The 25246-nt window shown below is 36.5% G+C and overlaps 2 protein-coding genes across 2 annotated transcripts; both read left to right on the top strand.

Moving 5' to 3' along the window:
- On the top strand, positions 1 to 15851 carry LOC110114215 (thioredoxin-like protein AAED1, chloroplastic). Its single transcript, XM_020847012.2, has 7 exons — positions 1 to 383; positions 4554 to 4600; positions 4737 to 4851; positions 14772 to 14816; positions 14884 to 14943; positions 15343 to 15438; positions 15539 to 15851. Exons 1-7 carry the CDS (start codon positions 60 to 62, stop codon positions 15656 to 15658), a joined length of 807 nt encoding a protein of 268 aa, XP_020702671.2. The 5' UTR covers positions 1 to 59; the 3' UTR covers positions 15659 to 15851.
- A 1256-nt stretch (positions 15852 to 17107) lies between these two features.
- LOC110114243 lies at positions 17108 to 23478 on the top strand. The gene is made up of 6 exons (XM_020847058.2): positions 17108 to 17488; positions 17562 to 17689; positions 17767 to 17879; positions 22710 to 22892; positions 23143 to 23186; positions 23344 to 23478. Exons 1-5 carry the CDS (start codon positions 17148 to 17150, stop codon positions 23170 to 23172), a joined length of 795 nt encoding a protein of 264 aa, XP_020702717.1. The 5' UTR covers positions 17108 to 17147; the 3' UTR covers positions 23173 to 23186; positions 23344 to 23478.
- The last annotated feature ends 1768 nt before the right edge of the window (positions 23479 to 25246 follow it).

Here is a 25246-nt window from a genome sequence, read left to right as displayed (position 1 = left end):
TCCAAGGTTCGGTGACCGTACTTAATAATTAATTTCTCCAAGCAAGGACATGCAGAAATATGGCGCTCGCTCCTTGGAACTCCGTCTTGGCTCCGCCCCGCAGTCTCATTGCTTCTCCTCAACCACTCCCTTTCTTCTCTCTCTCCCTTCCCGTTTCTTCATCGACGTGCTTTCTGTTGGCGGCCAAAAGGACCGACGTGGCGATGGGTACTTCTTTCTCTTTCATCGCTAGTGCTTTTTCTTCTTCTTCTTCTTCCTCTTCGTCGAACCTTTCCACCGCCGGATTCGACGAAACCGCCGTGGATGCTCTTGGGAATGTCCAGGTTCTTACCTCCTCTACCGGGAAGCCGGCGTTCCTTAAGGATTTATGGGATCAGAAGGAGGTAATAAAAATTTATTTCCTTGCAATGTTTTTCGGTTAATGTTTTGGAACTACAAATGGAATTATACGTGCTTTAAACCATATAAGATGGCAACGTTGCGAAATACTTATCCAGGAATTTTTCTGAAGTTTCACCATGTTGTTCTTTTGATGATGGAGTAAATTTATTCAGTTCCAGAAGTTTGTTCGTCGGAAAAATTAGATGGGAATTCTACAATTTTTTAAAAGAATTTTATTTCCAATAAGGTAAATTGTTCCGATGAAAATAGTTGAATCCCACTGCAAACTACGAGTTTAACCAATGACTTGGGGAGAGAGGAAAACAAATGAGCCGAGATAAACTTTGGATGAATTTGGTCTAAAGTCACTCTAAACCTAATGCGACGCCCTAAATCGAGGGAGAAAGTTTCACTTTAATGTTGAACTGTTGAAGGATCGTTGAGAAAATGATAATCTGCAGACTTCTTAGATTCTGCCCCCGCCCAAAGAACGCCTAGCAAACCTCCTGCTCTCTATTTATAGGTGAAGATCGAAGCCAATGATACAAGATGAATTATGCAAAAGATTACATCAGAGAACAATAAAGGATTGTCTTCTTGTGGAATTTTAATTAGCAAGAGTACTTTTTAGAGCCACATCCAAGCTGCCCAAGAGATAATTTTTCTAGTTTTGTTTGTCAATTTGATGATCAATTAGCATTTTAGGTGAGTATTCATGTGAGTACTGCAAGTTGTTGCGGTTTATCCTTACCCATTTTATGGAGATCGTCTATAATGACTTGAGTGCTCACGCAGTTTTGATTTAATTAGGCTACTTCAGTTCAATCACTTGTGTTCGGTCCAGTCAAATTAATCCGTTCTAGTCCAATATTGACTTGTTTCTACTTTGAGTCTAATAATGGGGAGTGAATATGCTTCTTCTGTTATTTCATGTGTTAACACAATTGCTCCAATTCAAACAGTGAGTGTTGTTTCTTCTTCTAAGGGTCTACTCAATATTTTTTAAATACTCCAATCTCCTCTCATGGTACACAGGTGAAGGCCTTTTTCAACTGTTCCTCTCACAAAGAGATCTAGTCTCCTCCGGCGAACTCACTAAGAGATCTCCGGCGAACTCACTAAGAGATCTTGGAGGGGGGGAACTCACAAAGAGAACAAGTAGTAAAAATTCATTTTTTCCAAAAAACTAAAAACTATTACAAGAGAAGGACCATATAAATAGGCCTCACAATGACAAATAAAAAACAAAAGACTAAAATGCCCCTTGGGCTACAATAGCGACCAAATACCCATAAGAGCAAAAACGGAAAAACATAAAATAAAAATAAACTACTACATAAAATAATGAAAATACAACTCATGCTCGTAACCATCGATCTCCGGCGTCGAAAATGCGGACGATGTCCTCATCACAATATTTTTTAAATACTCCAATCTCCTCTCATGGTACACAGGTGAAGGCCTTTTTCAACTGTTCCTCCTTCAATGCCACAAAATTCCTAGAGCTTCTCTCAAATTTCATTTATTCTTTTTCAAAACTTTCAAAAGAAGCACTTGTCACGCCCCAAAATCTATACTAGAAGAATTAGATCTATCTTATTTGCTTTTCTTTAATCCAAAGACTTCACATTTCATTTACATAGTGGAAGTAAATGTGATTGCATTTATATTCATCAATATGTACAATTATTACAAACCAAAAAATGTTATATATACAATAGTCATGATACAAAAGTCTACTTACATCACTATAAATAGATTATGACTACAAAATGAACTACAGGTGCCAAAAAAGAAAACTAAACATGTTGTATGGAATCTCACATTGGAGGGTCCTCACTCTTTCCTGAAAATGTGTAAAGTCACGTAATAAGCATAAAATCTTAAAAACTTGGTTTTTGGCCTTCCCATAATGATTGTATCTCCATAGAACCTAGAACACTAAAAATCCTATGTCTAGGAATGCAAGAGTTCCATTTCAACACCCCTAATTGTTCCAATATTCCTCCATTGAGACAATATATCACAATGATTTTTAACTACACACATGACTATTGTATGCATTAAATTATGAATTGAAAATATTGAACACGTCAATTATACATTCAAATAACAATAGTCTACATTAGCACTTGCAAAAGATTCACATCATTAGCCAAAAATTAGAAAATCAGCAAGCCATTAAAATTAAAGAAAACAAACCATAATTCATTTCTTGCATATAAGGGAAAATATAAAAGTAAAAGTGAAGTCAGATGTCACCCAGATAGTACAATATATTAATTTCTCCTCCAAATGTCTGATTGCTTACAAATAGATAGATATGATCTCCAAATGAAGTATTTTTTTTCTCCCATGGCCTCCTTTAGATTTGATTCTAAGGGGCCATTACACTTAAGCCCTCAAGACTCACTGAAAATGAAAGACCCCATCGAAATGATAGAATTCTCTACTAAAACGAGCTAAAAAATTATTTATACTGGTACAAAAATGGACTCAGGCGCCGCAATGCTTGACATGGTGACGTCACGAAGTTATAAAATGAACTAGTTTCTCTATGCTGCTAAGTAGGCTCCACTGCAGCTTTGGACTGACCTATAACGTCTATTGGCTAAACCGATGCACCTTTTGGCTAAGTCAATGCGGCTCCTCTTTTCGGCAACTGCTCCGCCGAGGCGCTGCAAAAGTTGAGCACTCCAGCACTTGAATGTGTAATCCGGTGTTGCGGCAATGTATATTTCGGCGTTGAGATTTTGATTTCAAGCGTTGCAGCATTGTGAAGTGTTGCAGCGTTGATCTTAACTCCGCTGGGGCGCTGAATTAATTGACATTTTTTTTAAGGCTCCAGCACTGTAGGCACCGCGATGTCCTGATCTAGCCCTTGAGTGTTATGGACACTGCAGCACTAATAGTTGAAGCGCTGTGGCACTGGTTGAACACTTGTGAATTTCTACTTTTTCGTGAGACATTCATATACAATAACAAAAAAAAATACTAATATTTAAGATATTAAAACACTACAAAATTTTCTTTTAACATGTGTTAAGAAATAAGCCATAGTGGCCCAATCCTCCACTAAATTAGAATATAGGGCACTAGCCACTGAAACTTCACATCTTATATGACTTCTTCGGCTCCTACAAGAATTTGGTATTACAACTTCTCTGACTCCTCTATATTGTGACAATTTTCATGCTTTTGCTTCTGGCCAATAATCTCACCTTCTATGCGTGAACCAAGCATATTGAAAAAAATTATCACTTCATTCAATACAACATAATATCAAATAACATCACGGTGCATCACATTGCTTCACAAGAACAACTAGCTGATATATTTACCAAATATCTTGATATCACTTTTGCCTCACTTAGATATAAGTTGTTGGCCTCATTTAGGTCCATTTGAGGGGTGTTGACCATGTTATATCATTCTGATACCCCCTGCAACCACTCGAGCATATCACATCAGAGTCACTACTTGTACGAATTCATTTCCCCTTTTCACTTATAACAAGCCATGAACCACATTCATCCATCAATACCAGCCTCTATCACAGTATTTTAAACTCAAGCTTCTCTTAGTATAAGAATGATCCACTCTATGTGAATCAAGTTAACAAAATACATTGATTGAAGAGTTTACTCTACCTCTATCTCTTCTCCTCTATATTTTCTGTACTCTATTCTAGTGTCTACATTGATTATACACCTTCTATAAAGGAAATACTGATCGATAAGGATGAAGAGGGGGAACAAAGATAAACTTTTGTTTTTAAATTTTCTATTTTGCTACTAATATTGCAAGGAAATCTTGTAACAACTTTTATAAATTTTTGCCTTTCAGTGAAACTAAACTTGTCATTTTTTTCTACTTGGCTTTTAATATTCCTTCTTTTTGTACTCGGCTTTATAAGTCATTAGCAACAACAGTCATCATTTTGATGCTTGGTGATATCACTTTGATGCTCATGTTGGTATAGACCTAAAGTAACCTTGGCTAAAATTTTTAAAAGAATCTAGTGTAAATATGAGTCAACGTCATATATAGAGTTCCTTAGAATAAATGCAATAGGAGGATTACAAAGCCGACCCAAATATTAGGGATAATGGTTATGATGATGATGACTATGACTTTTATGCTTATGTTTTTGAACTTGCACATATTTTCAGGGAATAGCTGTGGTTGCACTTCTGAGACATTTCGGATGTATTTGTTGGTAAGTTGTTAGGTTGGATCTTCAAATGCCACACAACCCATTCTTATTTTGATTTTCATATGGTTCAGTTTGAGCTTTACTGCTTTAGTACTTATTTCAGGAATTGACAATTTTTTTTATGTGCTTTATTTTCAAGTTGGGAACTTGCTTCTGAACTAAAGGAATTGATACCAAGGTTTGATGCTGCTGGAGTCAAATTGATTGCTATTGGTGTCGGTAGCCCTGACAACGCTCGTATTCTTGCCCAACGGGTATATTTTCTTCCACTTTTTTAATATATGTTTGAAGGCATGGCTTTATTCTTTTTTTATTTTTTTTTATTTTTTTTTAAGGCATGGCTTTATTCTATAGTTACATGCATAAAACCCTTTTAGGCATGCTTGTATGAGTTTATCTCAGCATGGAGAGTTCATTTTTTGGAGGTTTGCTTGTACACTTGCAAGGGCTAGTTGAAATGTATTATAATTGTTATTATTTTGGCATTTTTGTTATTGATTGTTCAGGGTCTCTGATGATCTTTCATCTTGAGTACTCTGTTGGCATCCTTATTTGAGTAGATTGTTGCCATTTCCTCATGGCGAAGATTAGTTTAAAGTATGGTTTCTCCCCCATTTAATAGAAAATATGGCCACGCCATGCTTGATGCTCATCTCCCCAACTCATCCGAATTATGATGGCCTATTCTTGTTGGACACAAGGACCACTCGTGGAGGATCTCTTAAGCATATGATGTTGCTTTCCTCCATGTACCAGGGCTATTACATCACTTTTATTGGTTGGGCTTTATGAGGCAAAATGATAGAATGAAACATGGGTGGGTATGGCAATTTTGTCCAAGCTAGTTGAGCCATGGCGGCTTGATTTTTGGCAGTTACAATGATTTCGTTATTGCTGGCAGTATGCTGGAGACTTTACTCGGAATATAAAAAGATCACGATGTGATTAAACCCATATTCTTATAATTTTGGTATCATTTCTATTGCAACACTGATATGTTTCACTTACCAACTTAATAATTTGTGTGTCATAATCTTCACTTGGTTGGCCTGGACATTACCTCAGCCGTTCTTGACTTGTCTATAGTCAATTGGGAGAACCATAGGTTGCATGCCATTGTTCATTACTCCAAATTGCTTTTCTTTGTCACACAAATTGGATTTAAAATTTTCTAAGTTGCATTGCTTTCATCATCATAAATATTTGTGTGTAATGAATATGATAAAATTTTCTACATTGTGAGTTCTTGCGAGAGCTTGAGAGAGTTGGGAGAGAAATCCCTTGGAGAGGGAATCGGATTACCCACCAATCTTGGAAGAGTCCGGATTCGTGGCTAGTTTTATCTGTTCTGTTCTTTCTAACCTCCCTCCATCCTTATTCCTCCAACCCACGGTCCACCCCACCTCAAGCCGCTGGCCACCTCCACAAAACCCCACCACCGGCCTCTAATAGCCCCACCCTTGCCCGTCGGCTAGCACCCGACACCTTCTCCCCTCACCCCACCCACGGCCCATCCACCAAGCCGCCCGGCCCCTTGCTCCCAAATTTGCAAATCTCATTATTACTTTCCTTTTCCATATGTTCTCTTTTTGGAATGTGATAATTTCAATCATTCCAAAATCAAATTTGAAACGATTCCTAAAAAAGGATTCTATTTTAGAAAAGTTTCCAAAATCAAATTCAAAGTTAATTTGATTTGGATTGGAATTAAATCATATATCCTAATTAGAGAATCCCAACCATGAAAGCAATAAACCTTGCTAATTTTCTCCAATTTCTTTCCCCTATGCCGCTGCCCCCCTCATGGTTTTCTTTGGAATTATTTCCAAAAGTCAAGCTACACTCTTGGAAATAATTCAAGCCATCCCCTTCTCTCTTGGCCGAAATTCCCAAGGCCCTACCTCCTTTACTTCTTTCCAAAATCACACATTTTTTTTTTGGAATTAAATCCCAAGCCTCCTCTACTCCACCCGCCCCCTCCATGCCTTCATACCTCCTTTAAATTTCTTTCAAACTCAAGGGACTTTGATTTGGAAATTAATTCCGGCCTTTCCCTCCAAAATCCTCTCTTAAATTCAACTCCAACTCCACCCAAAAATCTGAACTTACTAACTCCTAAACCTCATTCATTAGGCCGGCCACTTCCCTCCCTATTCTCCCCCTCAATCCGTGAGAGAAACATCTTTCTCTCAAGAGGAGTCTTCAAGGGAAGCAGCGATGATTGTCTTCAACACTTCAACCCTTCGAAACCGATGAATGGATGATCCCAATCTTGACTCCAGATTCGTTTCCAACGAGCAAGAAAACGTCAACATTCTCTGGTCAACATTCTTCGATGTCAACTCGAAGTCGACAACTCCGTCGAAGAATATTTGGATCGCATCATCTACACACTATCCGAAGCAATCAAATAACAGCTTGCCAACGTTCAGTGGCAAATTATTTCCGGTCCTCGATAAGGGTGAGCTTCTTCCCCTATTCATTTATCTTCTAAATCCTTTGATCTTGTAGGTGGTGATTCAAGCACAAGGATTCGTGCCAAGCTCTCTGCCTTCGCTTAGTAAACGTAGGATTTGAGTTCTTGATTTTCTATGTTCTAATCTCATTGTTAACTTAGGGATTTTATTGAATAACTACTTAATTTGCATTTTGTTGAATCCCACATCCACCTGAGTGTTATGTTTCCATACTGGATTCTTTCTATGACCTGATGCAGATTTATCCCTACTTCTAACCATCATTTATGAGAAGAATATAAAATAGAAGATCAAAATTCAAAACATCAAGCCACTACAAAAAACACAACCTAAGAGTTTAAGACATAGCCGTCAAGACCTACAAAGTAGATTTTAATCGTATCCAAAAAAAATTTGTATCATAGAAGATCAAAATATTATTTGTGCATAACTTCTATTCATATTACATGTAGTACACCTCTCATATTAAAATTTTATGCATTAATATTTAAGAGGCGGACGCCTCTATAGATATATGTTAGGTTAGGGTTTTTTTTTTAAAGAGGCGGACGCCTCTAAAGCATGAGGCGAGGAGGCGCGCCTCAGTGAACTTGAGGCGTATGCCTCAATCCAAGCTCTCATTGCGTAGGCTTTGAGGCTTAAAAGAACAAAATTGTGTTGAGGGGCGCCTTGAGGTGCACCTCTTATTGCACAATTTTAAACCATGCACTCATAAAAGCATAATGCTAACAGCGAACCCATCATCTGTCGACAAATTGGCAGAGTCTACAAGGTTCAACCAACTAAATGAAAATTTCTCATAAATACATCGATGATGGTCGTGTTGACAGAAAAACTCAACCGGAGGGGATCCTAAATATTTGAAAATGCCTCCTGAATTCTCATAAAAATTCAAATTTCTAAAAATATCATAATGTCAAAATATTTAAAAGTGAAATAAATTATTAAATACTTAAAGCAAAACCCATCCACCCTCTATAACAATTTACCGAGGTAGAAAAATCTGAAAACTACTTCAGCTCACAAAGAACTAGCATCTAGTCGAGAATGTCACTAGGATTCATTCTCAATATGTCTCTTGCTAGTAAAGACATGACATGGTTTCGCCGCCAATTGGCACCACACTAGTGGTTTCGCCTCTAAATGATACCGCAGGTAAACGATTATGACATGAACCCTCTGACCAGGTGGTTTTCCGCCAAATGACACAATTATATTACGGTCATGGATAGCGCCCGTATGTTCCCCAATGACTCAAAATCATTGAGTAATGAATCAATAGGATATGATCTATAGGGAACAAAGTCCTCTGTTAGCTAAGGTGGATTCAGATTTGTCCCCTTACATAAATTTTCACCCCAAGTCTATGAGGTACTCTTAGACGAAGCAACCCATGATTGCCGACAAGGATCCTCTAGTCGGATTGGGTCGACTACCTCCTCTGACTGAGTAGACCAAGGGCCATGATGGCTCGGGACGACGGAACTATGGGATCTTGATTGAGCTCATCATCATTCCCCTCACCATTTGCTTTAAGTACGAGGTGGTGAATTTTTAATTTTATATATTAAGTTTTCAAATACCAAATCACGTTGCTACTATACATTAGATACTACGTATCTCTACGTATCTGTTTGACGACTAGCCTTAATCAAAAGTCCTCTCTCGTTATCGGAAGGGGTAATTAACTATAGGGGATTGCACATATAGGAAACCTGAACTCATATCATAAAGTCCAAGCAAGAGGGTGAAAATCTCTAGGCAGTGAATTATCTATAAACCCAATATGCCTTCTAAAAATTTGCCTCTAAATTTAAGTGTTAAAACTCTCCACGACGACCCAAAATGAAAGAAAAGAAAAGAGGTCCGCTGAGAGGCCAGGGCGCAAATTTTCGGAGCCAACAGGGAGAAAATCCGTCTTTCATCAAAGAATACAAAGGTGTACACAATCAAAGGAATGCTCACTGTCCTTCCCACATCCGAAGTGCACCCATTATAAATAAAGAAAAATCTCAAGTTACTTCACTAATAAGATGATTACCTCTCACAATGATATTGACCCCCAAGATGAATCTAGTTGGAACTCTTGTTAATGCCGCTCTCCTATGTTGTAATTCTACAACCAATGTCTCCAGAGAGATTGAAATTGAGAGATTTGTACTCCAAAAACCCCAAGCAAAGTGGGCATGCCTTGCTTCTTTAATATCACATGAAACCTAGGTTGAGAAAGTATGTCGTGGAAGCCTTCAAAGCTTAACTTACAAACCTTAGAAGAGAGCTAGATCTCAGCATATAGGTACAAATACCAATTATAGTCGTATGATCTCCATCTAACCAAATAAGGAATATTTTTATTTAAAAAAAAAAAAGAAATATTCTGGTTATTTTTCAATATTGAGTTACAATTAGTAATTCTCTTTTTTTCATCTCCTTTAGGATTTCTATCTAAACCAGCATCTTAAGCTCCGAAAATCATGAAGGACTTAACAATGTGCAATTTTTTACGACTAGCAAGAGACTTTGAAAGCACATTTGTCATAAAATGATTGATTCATATTACTAAAGGGAACTTACCACAAATCTTTGTCTTCCAGCTCAAACACAAGCATTTCATTATTTTCTCGAAGAACTCTAGCAACCATAACTGGATTTCCATAAGAATCTTGTTTCTCCAAAATACAAAACCACATAATTCTCGATCTTGAACTTTGTGGCCATTGATGGTGCCAAAAGACAAGATGCTAATATATCACCATGTTTAAGAATGATGTCACTAACAATAACAAAAGTGAAATAAAAACATAAATTGAAATCAATATTTATGTAGTTCAACCTTAAATAAACCTATATTCATTGTAGGGAAGAGATGATTTGATCTAGAATTAAAGAAGTCAGAAGAGGAAAAATACAAAGGAAGAAACACTCATCACCTTTACCGAATCTCTATACACCATTCTATAATAAAGAAGAAGCTTAAGAATAATCTAACAAATAAATAGATTATCTCTCACCATGATGCAGTTTGTGATAACTCTTGCTGATGCCGCTCACTAGTATTGTAATCCTATGGCCAACATCTTCAGAGAGAAGTCAAATTGAGAGATTTGTACTCCAGGAAACCCTAGTTAAGTTGGTATGTCTCTCTTCTTTAATCTCATGGGAAACCCGACGCCGAGAGCATATGCCATAAAAGCATCCAAAGCTTGGCTTGCAAACATTAGAAGAGAGATGCCCAAATACAAATTCGAAAATTAACCAAAGTCACCAACATCTATTTGATCAAATAGGGAATATTTTGTATATTTTTCAATATTGAGTCATAATTGATGGCCAAGATGATGTGATACTCCTATGAGTTACTTGCGAAATTAAAAGAAATAGTCGATTAAAACTTGCTAGTGTAAATTATTGCTTGCAAATAAAAAAGAATTAGGAATCTAAAGTAATCAACTTGCTTAGGCCAAAGAAGCACGTTTGATATCAACCGAACAATCCAATCAAAATTCAAGACAATAGTAAATACTAAGTACACATAACATAATCAATCACTTAACAACGAGAGATTCACCTTGAGTACCTTCTCACTCAATCACTCATAGGCTTTAGCGGAGAAAGATGAACCATACGAAGAATGATACTACCACTAGGAAGACGACGTTGAGGACCTTCGTTGATGGAGCGGTAGCCGGAGGTGGTGGGTGACTGACGATTATCCAACGACCCGGTGGAAGGTGCTCTTCAATCGACAATGTTAGTTGGTATAAGATGCGGTCGATGTATCCTTCAATAGTCTCGTCGTTGCCAAAGAAGACGTCAAAGAACGGGGATCCAAGAATATCCGTCCTTCCTTGCTCGTCGAAGACAAATTCGTGGTCGGCCATACACCATTGGTAGGAAGGAGGAAAGAACTTGTTTCGTTCTCGTATCTTCAAATAACATGAGGGTTTAGGTTTTTTTTTCCTAGGGGATGATGCAAGTGGAGAGGGCGGCCAAGGGTGGAGAGGAGGGGAAGGTTTGGATGAGGAAGAATTAGGTAGGGAGAAAGAGGAATAACTTTAATCCAAATCTAAAATTAACAATGAGAAACTAGACCCTAGGATGCATCTAGCACAAGTAAAGCATGCTAGCCATGCTCTGATACCAAGATGATGTGAAACCATATCATGCGAAGATGAATTACTTAAGAAAGTTGCACGCTTAATAGTTAGAACCAATAATGATAAACTTTATGTTGGTTTTGAACGACAAAAGAAAACACTAAGAGCGGTAAGACAAGCTTAGGCTAAATTACTTGCATAGGAGTTAAGATAGTAGAATAACCAATTCAATCTAACAAGGCATACATAGATGGTTTCAACAATAAATTCCAATGCTAACAATAAGACTAGTCACTACGAGGGTTCCCTCACTCAACTCTTCTAATTACTAGGCTTTAGCGGAAAACATTAACGTGATCGTCATGAATCTACTAAGACCACAATTGAGAAGCAACTTTGAAGATAAAAGAGCCGGGGGAAGAGTTTACCCACAAGAAGCAGAAGACACAACACTTCGGTGTCGATGATGATTGTTTCTGCCTTAGGACAGCAGTCGGGTTCCTTTTCTCAGTCCTGGACAGCAATATGAACTTCATAACTACCTTGAACAGCCTTCGGAAGTCTCCCCAATTGATGGGACAACAAGGGAAAGGTGCGGAGCCCTCTGGACAGCATTCACAGCAGCTGGGACAGCAACCTGGACTCGTGGAAGGCCCTGGACAGCACCCAATACGGGTCTGCCAGGATTCGGCCTGCTCCTAGTGCTGCTGGACACCTTGGACAGCAACCTGCAGCTTTCCTGGGTGCCGCTTAGCAAGGGAACTTGCTGGAATACGAAGTGGACAACAGGTAGAAGATGAGGGGAAGGTTGAAGGTCACGTGTAGAGAATTTAGGGGAATCACGTTTGCATTACTTGGAAGAGAAATTTGAATTTTGTCATTCCAAAACAATAGTGGTCCCCATGCAATCAATTTAATGATAAGCTTAAATCTGAATTAAATTCAGATTTTAGAGATTGAATGGATTTCCAAAATAAGATTTATTAATATGGGATTGATTTGAAATTCAAATAAGTTTGAATTCAAATCAAGAAGTTTCCATATTAATAGAAAGATATTTTAGGAAAATAATTAGAGGGTGGATTTGAATTTTAAAATTCAAAATCCATGAGGGATTTGGAGGGGATTAAATTTGAAATTTGGATTCAAGAGCCATGAATGCATTAATGGATCATTAAAGGGAATTTCACCCTCATAGGGTCGGTGGCATTATGAGATGGAGAGGAGTGATTAGGGAGAGTAATTTCTTTCCAAATGAGTTTGAAACTTATGGGGGGAAAATAATGAGTCATTCAATTAGATTCCATTCGAATTTTGAATTTGAAAAACTTCCTTAATTGGAAGTTTGCAAATATGGAAAGTTTTGAATTCGAAATTTGAATTTCAAAATTCAATAACTCATGCATTTAATGCGGGATCTCAATCAAGGAGCCATTATGATGATTGACATCATCATCATGGTTTGAGGCAAGGAGATGGCCGGCGGCCAAAGGAGGAGGAGGGGCTTTGTCGTCGGGTGAGGGGTTCGGCAGGTGGGGGAGGTGGAAGAGGGTTGGTTGGCCCAGTGGGGATTGGTGGGGAAAATTCGGCGGCCAAGGGGAGAGGAAAGAAGGAGAAGAAGAAGATAGGAATCAAGAGCTCTCACAAAGAGGGCTGTTGGGTACTTCGATTGAGCCTCTCCTAGGCTTCCTCACTTGAGAACTCACCAAGAGAACTCTAGAACTCACAAAGAGATCCAAAACCAAAGTTGAAATTTTTCATTAATATTCATCATCCTTCAATACAAGAAAGCTAGCCTATAAATAGGCCTCATGAAAAGAAAAATAACAAAGACGAAAATGCCCTTCGGGCTACAACACTACATGACCACCCGCAAGGGTATAACGGGAAAAACAATAATATAAAATAAACTAGTACATAAAACATATAAATAAATAAATAACTCAAGATCGTAGCCATTGATCTCCGATGTCCTCATCAGGTGGGGCATGGTGGTGGGAGGCTTGGGAATTTGGTTGGGGGGATAAGTGGGGCTCAGCCGGCGGTGGAGCTTGAGGGGTAGTATTGTGAGGGAGTTGGGTGGGGAAAATGGTTGACAGCAAAGGGACTAGGGGAAGCCGGCGAGGGGGGGAAGAAGAAAAGCAAATTGAAATAAATGGAACCACGAGCCGCGGACTCTTCCGATGACTGGTGGGTATTGAGCTTGCTCACCTCGCGCTCTCTCTCCCTTCTCTAGTGCTCACAAAAGAAGAAGAAGAATAAACAAATAAAAATTTTCATTAATCATTCATCAAAATTCTTACAACACATTAGACCACTATATATAGGTCTCAAACATGAAAAGGAAAAGTACGCAATTGCCCTCTGGGCTACAATAACAAGACAATTACTCAAAGGGGTAAATTCGGAAAACAACAAAACTAAATAAACATAACATGAAGAAATGCATCAAAAGTAAAGGCGTTGAATCGTAGCCGTAGATCTGCGATTCCTTTTCCTGGTGGGAGGCTTGGGAATTCGGTTGGGAGGATAAGTGGGGCTTGGCTGGCGGTGGAGCTTGAGGGGTAGTATTTTAAGGGAGACTTGAGTGGGGAAAATGGTTGACGGCGAAGGGACTAGGGGAAGCCGGCAGGCGGGGGAGGGGGGGGGAGAAGAAAAGCAAATTGAAATAAATGGAATCACGAGTCGCGAACTCTTCCGATGACCAGTGGGTATTGAGCTTGCTCACCTCGAGCTCTCTCTCCCTTCTTTAGTGCTCACACAAGAAGAAGAAGAAGCAAATAAAATTTTTCATTAATCATTCATCAAAATTCTTACAACACATTAGACCACTATATATAGGTCTCAAACATGAAAAGGAAAAGTACGCAATTGCCCTCTGGGCTACAATAACAAGACAATTACTCAAAGGGGTAAATTCGGAAAGCAACAAAACTAAATAAACATAACATGAAGAAATGCATCAAAAGTAAAGGCGCTGAATCGTAGCCGTAAATCTACGATTCTTTCGTCGATAAACTTGTCGGTAGCGTCTGTTGATGTCCTCATCACATGTGTTCTTGTTTTCAATTAAATCAGTTGTTAAAGTTCGACATATGCAATTTTCATTCGCTTCTCGAGAGAGTAGAATCCATCATTAGCATATGATTAAGCTAAATTGAAATTATTTTGCCAAATGAGTTAGTCATATTCTCAACCTAGTGTTTCTTAGGGTCCATTTAGGATGACTACAACTGTCTATAGAGCTAGTTGTGGAATTGCTGTGAGAAAATCAAAGCTTTTGATAATAGTCTCTCTCTAAAAAAAATATACAATAATTTTCTTACAACTAGCATGCTAGCTGATATGATTGTGATAAGCTCGCTTTCTTCACAAAATATTTTGAAAATTAACAACAAATATACAGACACAGAAATTTGCAGCAGATTATAAAATAAAGCTGTGAAAAATTTTTCCTAAATATACCTTAATTTAAATTTGCTTTCTTTAACCCATAAGCTTTATCTTAGGCTCTTAGCATGTGATCTGAAATCATGAACCCTTAAAAAAACTCTTATGATCGTCTAGCACCTGATATAATTTTGTTTCTCAATGTGGCAGCTACCATTTCCGTTGGATTATCTTTATGCAGACCCAGATCGGAAGGTAATGATATTGTTATCTTGCATTCTTCCTCTGCCTTCTTTAATTCATGATGCACTTAATTCTGCAGGCTTACGATGTTTTGGGCCTGTATCATGGTTTAGGCCGTACCTTCTTTAATCCAGCCAGTGTGAGTATCACTTCCCATTGCCATGAATGTCTGATTACTTGCATACAAATTTAAATTTACATTTATCTGATATCATATGCAGTCAAAAATTAAATAGCATAGCTGAACATTAAGTAATTATAAATAGTATACTTCCTAGTTTTCAAATATCTATGTATTAACTTGAAATTTACCATAAGCCAGCTTATTTAGCCGTTATTCTCTGACAAAACTCTCAGTAAGTATTAGCATCATTCTGATAAAATAGTTCTAGTTTTCAAAATCATAATTGTGTCAAATTTTCATGTGTTAGGTATTATATGTATTTGAATTTAAATTCAAAATCAATAGAATTTGACATTTGGAAAGCTATTTGCAATGTGATGAAGGCATATTTTGCTTTTCTTATTAAAAAAGCAGACCAAAGTTTTCTCAAGATTCAGTTCAATTCGAAAAGCTGCAGCTAACTACACTATTTCAGCGACACCGGACGATAAGAGCAGTGTTCTGCAGCAGGTCTTGTTCAATCTAGTTTGTTCAACTTTTTAATGCCTTGCACCGTCGTTTCTGAAGGGATCATAATGACATTGTTTTAGTTTCTTTGCTGCTTTCTTAGGGTGGGATGCTTGTATTCAAAGGAAAAGAATTGTTGTATGCTAGGAAAGATGAAGGAACAGGTGACCATGCACCTTTGGAAGAAGTCCTCAATATTTGCTGCAAAGTTCCAGTTGCATGACAATAAATTTTTACAACATGTATAGATAGTAAGAAGTCCAATAATTCAACTTTTATAAGCAAATGCACATAAATTTGTATTATTGATATTTCTATGCTCATGTCTTCAACTTGTATGAAGCCGATTCTGTGGTTTTAAACATTACTAGTGCATTGAAATGCTGAAATCCCACTGCCTTATGTTGCCTGTTAAATCCATTTTCTGTTACAGCTACTTTTTCAAAGAAGTTTTCTTGCTATATCATTTATCTTTCAATTATCTAGTTCTCTAAGCTAAATTTTATTGTGCAAGTTCATTGAGAACTACATGGGGTGGGTTCCCTTAATGTACATCTTCGATCTCATTTGAAAATTAAGTTCTATGATTGGCTACTCGAATCATCTAATTGTTGATCTTTGATATGTATGCACGCTCGCACATCTTTTAGAATGTTGAATCTAAATTTGTTTGTAGGCGATATCAAAACCTTACTTTTAAAACTGCGAGTTTTTAACAAATAAAAGTGTGATGAAAATTGAGGAGAGAGAAAATGAAACAAATTGGAGTAATCTAGAATTTTATTGCTAGTGTGCACTACACGGGAAATATTTCTCCTTTCCTGTAAAACACTTAAATGGCTCTAACTTTATATTTATTGGGTTTTAGGTTCTATAGGAAAGGCAATACAATAATTAAATAAATATCCTAATATGTAGAGTATATGGCCTAAAAGGTGTAGCTCAATATTATACATGAAATGAGTCCATGTATACTATGATGACAAGATTTAGATCGTTAGGATTCGCCAATTAACTAAACAAGCGTGTTGAATTGCACCAACTTGCTTGGAGCAAACCACCAACTTCATGAAGTCGCTGACTTGCTAGAAGAAACCAACTTGTTGTAGTTGATGAAGAAGCCGCTAACTTCTTGAGGAAGTCATTATTAGAAGACAAATATTTATTCTTTGTCTTCTAATAGTCATTGTCCTCGCAATACATCAATGTCAACTTGATAGGTTGTACTACTTGCATGCCATGGACAAGTTCATAGGTTGTAGTCACGGACCAAATTGGCTTGAATTAGGCTGATTGAGCTTGAATCAAATTTTATGTATACTTGTTCCAAAGCTATTTTGATTTGAATGGATACATTTTTTTAATTTCAAATATTATGATACATATAAATTCTAACACATGTTTAATAATGTCAATATTACATTCCTATCACTCATATAAAATTTTCAAATCAAATATATCACTCATATATTTCATTCTTATAATGCATATCATTCTATAAATTTTAATATTTTATTACATGCACTCATATTTATTTTATAAGTTATAGATATGTAATATTAAAATTTTAAATATGAGATGTGAAAATAGTATTAAATAATAAAAATGATATGTATGTATGTAAAAATTTAATACTCACGTAAAAATGTCGCCCTGTTGAGAAACTTTAATTGTACGCTCGTTGTTCGTTAGCTGTTGAAATCCATTAACTCATGGACTCCATACTTCTCATAAGCCAAGCTCCCAATGGCGGTCTGTCCGCCAGGCGATTCCCCGCCGGCGGATTTGGCGCAAGCGCGACTTCTTTCCACCGTTCTTTCAAACTCATCCGTCCTCTCTCTTCCCGATCTCGCCTCGGACTCAACTCTCAGAACCCTATAAAACCCCTACATCCCACTCTCGCTGCCGACGGCGAGCCCACTCCCTCCAGCCGGTTGCCACCGTTCCCCGACCAAGGCGACAACGCAGTTTTTGTCGGAGACGAAGGCGTCCCTTTGGAAGGCGTCATCCAGTTCGAAAAGCCCTCGGCGCCTTCGTCGTTGCTCTCGTGGGCGTAAGACCGTCATTTCTCGCATTCTTTTCATTTTCTATGTGAATTTTTGGTAAATTTCTTGAGTGAATTTCAGGATTTTGGCTCTTCTGGCGGGCGGTGACGTTCTATGCTTGCTCGCGTTTTCGGCTATCGGTAGATATAGCCATGGGTTGCCTATTGTTGATGTTGAAACCCTCAAAACTGCCGATCCATTCATAGCTGGTTTGCATGTTTTTTTTCCTTTTGGATGTGTTTTAAGATAAGCCTGGGTTTTTGAGACGTGTGATGACGTTTGGTAGGATGGGTGCTGAGCGCTTACTTCCTTGGAGGTTATGGTGATGATGGAAAAGGGATGAATGGGTATGGTACAGCCCTAGCTGCTGCTGCGAGGTCTTGGCTTGTTGGCATTCCGGTTGTTACCTCTTATTATCATGCATAACTTGTGATCTGCTTATTCAAAGGGAGATTCTGTTAATTTGTTCAATTTATTTTCTGAGGTCCTGTTTAGTTCAGTTATTTAAATGTCTGTGTTGCTTGTCGATGCCTTGCCCTTGATATAGTCGTCGTCGTCATCATCAAACTTGTCCCAACTATTCTCGTTGGAATTTATGAATCCTCATTTTCCTTTTGTTCTTATTGAGTATTGCTCGAGGTGTTAAACTTGTTCTTCTCAGTTCATTTTGAACTGTTATATCTATGTAATCTTATGCCTACTCTTTCTTCCTAATCCTTTAATATTAATTTAATAAATTTATTTAATAGATGCATTTTCTATCATTTATTGTATCTCCAAAACATAAGTTTATTTTTAATTATCTCATCATCAATAGATGTCACTTCAACTATTCCTTTAATATAATTACTCTTTGATTTGTCATTCTGAGCCTTAACATACATTTATCTTAAAATTATTGTTTCTGTCACTCAACTTATATATCAATGTTTTTTCTATTGTTTAATACTTAGATCCATACAACAACATCAACCTAATTATGGTTTTGTAAAATTTACCTTTAAATCCCCATAATATCTTTTTATCACAATGCTCCTTAGGAACTTCTCTATATTAAGCTTCTAGCATTAACTTTAGAAGCTATATCCTCATTTATATTTTCATTATTCTGTAAAATAGATCCAAGATACTACCGCATGCTTGGTTTAATGTTTTGTGTCAAATATCATGTGTTTTAGTTCAGGTTTAGGATATCTAGTGAATGACGGTGAAATTGTATGTCCTTAACTTAAGCAGACTAAAACTTTCACAACTTGTGTGATTACAAGAAGATTTTGGGTGAAACTTCTATACTATATATAGTTACATGAGGACTTATCCAACTTAGGGTCAAGGGCCACCCTTATTCACCCACTGTTTTCACCATTGTTTGTTCTAGTTCAAGTTTATATATCATTGCTCGATGTCAAAATATCATCAAGATATGATTGAAATATTATTTAAATATCTTATATTTTCTAATAAACTATATTAGTTGGTATGAACTATCATTATTTGAGTAGTTGTAGAATATTAAGATTTATGTTATGCATGTATGAAGGCTGAATTATGACTGAAAATTTTTATTGTGCCTACATTAAATGTTAGAAAACTAATCAGATGCTGAACTTTTGATATCTACCATGATTTTTAGGGAAGTTATAGAACATTAGGATCAATAAATGTAATTTTTGTTCTGCATTTATGAAGGATGCATTCTATGAAATAACACCTTTACAAAAATTTTGCAACTATTTCCTTTGTTGATGGAAGATTTGAATAATATGCCCGCTTTCCGTAAAAGTGGTTATAAGAGTGGTCATTTGTGATTAATTGTGTTAGACCGGTCCATTCTAGCCGGTCCACACGAGACCGGCTCAGGCGGAAGAGTTCCGCCTCTTCCTGTACGTACGACCAAGCCGCCAATTTGGGCGAGCGATTTAGGAAGGATTTTTGGGGGAATTATGAGGGAATTTTGAATGTAGGGATTGTTTAGGAATTTCCTTTTGAGTTGTCTGCATTAAATAGTTTGTTTTCTTAGGGTAAGGGCATCTTAAGTTTGGTTGAAATTTGAGATCTCTTAGGTTTAGGTTTCCTTTGGGCTCTAACGGCGTTTAGAGAGTTTGGGAGAGATCGATCCTCCTCTCGAATTGAGGATCAACTGTATCTTGCTATTTTTTGTTTCTATTTCATCAAATAGTACAAATTGTCTACTATTTTCGTGGTTTTGTGTGGATTTTTGTGGAGAATTCTCGCAGTTTTTTGAAGATTGATAGGAAATACTTGAGATCTACAAGAAAATGTCATTGGGGATGTTTGTTTGTTTGTTTAACTTTTTTTTTTTCATATTTAAAAACCTTTCTAAATTGTTGAAAGCTATGATTATCTCTTTTATTTCCAAGTCCTCTCATGTCAACAATATTATAGATTCCATTTCTATTTCCCTTTGTCGGTCCTTTTTCAAAATCACATTTAAAATTATTGATAACATGCTCAAATCTTTGTTGTCTTCTATCATTGATTGAGCCCAATATGACTTCATCCACAGTAGCAATCTTATGATAATATCATTTTAACGAATGATCTTCTTAATCTATTCAATATTGGAAGTTCTACTGAGATTTTTGTGCTATATTGGATATTAAAAAGAGTTTTGATGCGGTCAAGAAAAAAATATTTCATTAATACTCCAACAAAAAGCTTCTCCCCTCATCTCATGGATAAAAATCTATATTCTTGATGTCTATTATTCAGTCATCATCGTAAATGATGTTTTGGAAGGTTTTTTTACCTTTGTCTATTGAGTTAAAGCAAGGGTTAAAGCAAGGCTACTCTCCTTATCTGTTTTGCATTTATATGGATTATATTTCTAACTTTCTTGACTATAAAATTACTATTTTGTACTAATCGGAATTGTTGCCAAGCAACAATGATTGTCTTATCTCCTTTATGCTGATGATCTCTTGGTCTTTGGTATTACTGCAAGAAACAATATAAATTGCCTTAAAATTTTTATGGATAATTTCAAATGATCTTCTTGCCTCTATGTGAATCCATAGAAGTTTGATTTCCTTTTCTAGGAATGTCTTAGATGCTCGCTCTATTAGGAGGAGGTTGGGATTTACCTTTTCTTCTCAAATTCATGTGTTTGGGCATTCCCATCTCTGCCAATGTACTTCATCTCCCACATTTTCAGCTGACTAATGATTAAATTTTTCCTCTTTTCGTTGATTGGAAGTTTTGGTGTCTTTTTTTGGCTAATGGGCAATTTGAAATTTTATAACTTATTATATTCCAGCTATCTTCATACTTAGGAATCATTAAAACTATTAACATCTGTTGTCTAGACTTCTTTATAATGACAACTCATTTCTTGGGTTTCAGCATGCTGCCCTAAATCTAAAGATGGTCTTGGTCTTCCCACCATCCATTCTCTTAGTCAAGCTTCCAAATTCAAGGGTTGTGGAAGTTCATTCGTAATATTGGCATTTATAGCTCATGGTGGAAAGCCAAGTATACTTCTATTTGGAAGCCCCCTCCCACTCTTCTCCGTTATTTAAATGTTTATGCAGACTTGCTGGGTCCATGAGACCTTTCTTATCTTTCAAAAATGTCAATGACACTTATTTGTCACTCTTTTTGGGTTTATGGATTTAGGAGAAGCCGTTATTTGAGTTATTTGGAAACCAAACTTTCAGGCTGCTTCCATATCGCTCTACTGCTCACCTTAGTGCAACCATTTCTCGTAATGGTTGGACGTTGTTTCAGTTTTCAGCAAGCGCTCTTGTACAAAGTATTACGAATAACATTTTAGTGAATCAAGAGTACAATCTACCTTTTGATATGGTATTAGTGACTCTCTTCTTAAGGATTTATGACTGCTTTACACTGCAGCATGCCTGTTAATGTTAGACACAAATATTGGGCATAAACATTTTGTTCTGTGGTTCTCAATCACATCATCTCTTATCTTTTGTAAACGACAGGGTTGTCTGACTTTCCTTGACCAGGTGTTAGACCGATCAAGGCTACTTCTGTGATAACATTTATGTTACCTAAATTATTTCTACAAATATTTTCCTTTTCCAGTTTTTGTAGATAATACAAGGATCTCTGTGGTCTTCCAAATTTCAAATCTGGTTTGAGTCCCAATATCCATTGTCCGTTGCAAAAATGAACCGGTGAAACTTATCATTTGAAGAATAAGCATCCTGTGCAATGTGTTGGGATTTATGATGGCAGATTTGATGCCTGCCTGTCCCAGTTCATGGTGTTTTATTGAATTACCTCGTAGGAAACAAAATTGTCAGAAATTAAGAAAAATGGTATTTTAGTTGCCTCAAAATGAATTTGATTGCACGAAGCTCCATCCTTAACAAATTTCGATCAAGATATTCTCAGCTAAAGTATTTCATTAACAAATATTAGTAGTATAAATGTTCTTAAATTTAAGAAGTTGCTGCTATTGGGTGATATTTCAGGTTTAGCGAACTGCTCCAAATTCCGTAGAGTTTGACATATCCTTCTTCCCAGTTCTGAGGCATTGTGTTGTTTATAGCCTTCATTTATTCCATCTCGGGTCCTTTTTACTGACCGCGGATCTATCCTTGGTCTGTTTTCTTATGGGTTTTTCCTATTTCTTTCTTTTGTATGACTTGTAATCGCTCATTTTAATTTAATTTGAGTCATCTCTCAAAGTTGTCCCCCAAAACAAATTATAAGCAATAAAGATGAATGTAACAGGCATCATCATTGTGAAACAACATAATTGGTGGTTAAATTCTAATTTATTTATTGATACAAGATAGTGTACAACCTATCTCACACATTGTGCCAGACCCTGCCATCAGCGTACATGCCATGCTTTGCAGATACTTGACAATGTTGAGGATGGTGTACATAGACAAAGTACTTCACAGCATTGATTTCACTATAGAGCGTTTTACCTTATTCCTACGCTCCCTCACCATTTTACCTCGCTTACCAAAACAAGCAAACTTATGAATTTATTATCTTTTGGATCACTATCGCTATCATTGCTTTTATCGTAATTATTTGGGTCGGCTTTTGCTGAGAGAGGTTAGCAACTAAAGATTATCTATGTATTCTTCAAATACATATGGGGATTTCCCCGTATGTGTCAAATAGTTTTCCGTTATATTGCTCTCAATCTTTGAGTACTTTATGGACTAGCTTGTCATTGTAAAATAACTGATTGATTGATCATTAACCATCTTCATGTTTTGGCAGTTGGGCATTGTCATTAGGGCAGCAACATCTAGTCATTTTCCTCAAACAAGTTTTATTCTGATAGCAATGGGAAGCACAGGGATCTTGCTTTTAGGATGGCGAGCCTTAGTATGCAAACTCCTTTCTGTACAAAGCAATAAAAATGATGTTTATAGGCGTGGCAACCCATTTGAGCTTTTTGAGGTAAGTTGGTAATAGACCTCATCTTCTGAAAGCTAATTCTACAAGCCTTTTAAAGCTTTCATTATCAGATTTCATGGTAGCGTTTCATAATCCCTTAGAATGCTTCATAGTTTTTATTTCGTAAGAGTTTCTGAATTACTTATTTTAGAGTGCAGTGAGCTGCTCGCTATTCTACTTTTTTTCTCTATTCTTTGTTGTATTTTAACCCTTCATTAATAAAATTGTAATTTTTCATGTTTCCTTGTTGCAGTTGCTGACATCATTGGTGCGGAGATGGTGACTTCAGCCTTTGCGGTAATTATCTATTGTTTTGTTTTCGCTACATTTTAGTTTGCTACTATATGTATATTTTTTATGGAATGCTATGTGTTTTAATGCAAGCATTTTAACAAGCAACATTCATGATCATTTAAAATGAATCCATTACTGACTTTTTTTTTTTAATTTCCAGGACAAACAAAGCATGCCAAATTCTGATTTAATGTCTTCATTAATGTTGGTAATTATGACTTTGTTGTCTTTATGTCTGCCGCTTGTTCATTAAACCATATAAATGAAAATGGTTGTCAGAAAATGCTTATGATAATCTACTAAATTTTGACTTTTTATAAAACTAATAATCTCATATCTCTATTTTTTTTATTTCTCACTTAAATATCTAAATCCATATTTTTTTTATAAAATTATAATGATCTGATCACAACACGCCTGAATCCACAATTTCAATGGCACCAAAAAATTCAATATAAGTGTTAATTTTGTAATTTAAGAAAGTTTTTATGTGCAGAAATGGTTTTTTTTTAAAACTACTATTTGTTCAATTCATTAGATATTGCTCGAAAAACATAAGAACCCTTTATGATTTTCAATTGGCTTTGCAAATGAAAATTAATGATTGCAAACCCAAGTGGTGACAAATAGGAATTTATGGACCCATTGCTGGTTAATGTTAAATGTGTTAGAATTAATTAAAATTATTTATAATTATATAAATATTATAAGATGTGCTTTATATTTATATTAAAATTTCTTATTATTATTATATGTCCTCATCGTGAAGGATATTTTTTTATTACTCTATTATATTGTTTATATGTAGGTAATTTTCTATTAATATATTATTCAATTTAATAAAAATATTGAGAGATTTATATACATAGCATTCAAAATTATTTTTTTACTTATTTAATATTTAAATTTTATCATTTCTTCATAAAATGCTTAAAATTTTAATTAATAATAAAGGGAATACTTTTACTTCTATCAAAGTTGTCGCTCCTTGTTATATATTGAAAAAATAAGCAATGAAGAAGTGTGAAAGACGCACTGAGATCTCACTATTGAAGAGACCAACAATGCTTCAAGCTTGATGGTGTGAAGAAGTTGCAGCATGATCTTCATTGGGAGCACTAACATCTTCTTGGGAAGGGCATCGATAAGCCATCAATAAGCTCATAGCATGCGAAGGGGGTGATGAGATTAGTGACTTGTGGAAGTCAATAACAAAGAAGATGATGCCTCTTCACCATCCTATGATCCCTTGGTTGACTCTTATCACGCTCAAGGGATTAGCAAGTGATTATTGCTCACAGGTAGGCATATCAAGCATGAGCAGTGGAAAAGGACTCAACCATAACGTTGTACTCAATATTGATGTGATTGTTGGTGAGTTCCAACAATGCCACCAAAGTCCTTAGTTTCTACAAGGAAAAAACATACTTGAATGGACCTTCCCTCAGGCATTGGGCTAGAGGGCTAGAGTCGTTTGGGCAACTACAAGCTCCATAACTTTTGACATCTAACATCTCTCTCTCTCTTGAACCTAACAATGAAGTTCCTCAGGGGCTCTCCTGACTCCTATCTTATCTTATGGAGAGCTTGGGATTTCCTCTGAGATTCTAGGCATTCATGAATTGTATGAAGAACATCCTTTTGAACTCAGTGACGGATATGATGACACGTAATGGTAGGTGCAATAACCTTTAAGGAGCAGGCTCCTTGAAGTTGATAAAGAACAATCGGCACTTTAGTGTCATTAATGCCCATCAATGAAGATGCCGACTCAATGTAGTCTGATATTCCTTGGTATGCCTTTAGTTGTCACAACCCAATCCGATATGACCCACAAAAAGATAAGTCATACCGTGTTGAATTGGGAGAGGCTAGCCGAAGATTTAAGTTTTTGGGGACTAGTTAGATAACTTCTAGTAATTTATATAGATCACAAAGCTTCTAATTAACTTCAATAAAACTAATAAAATAAACTTATCTGCAATTTTCCTTTCATTCCAACAAGATGTGTATATAATGTTTACAATATGATACATGGCTACCCATGTTAGAGAAATAAAACA

This window comes from Dendrobium catenatum, unplaced genomic scaffold (genome assembly GCF_001605985.2).
Source record: "Dendrobium catenatum unplaced genomic scaffold, ASM160598v2 fragScaff_scaffold_490, whole genome shotgun sequence".
NCBI lineage: Eukaryota > Viridiplantae > Streptophyta > Magnoliopsida > Asparagales > Orchidaceae > Dendrobium > Dendrobium catenatum.
Note: the sequence above shows the minus strand (reverse complement) of the source record. Positions and strands in the feature narration are given on the sequence as shown.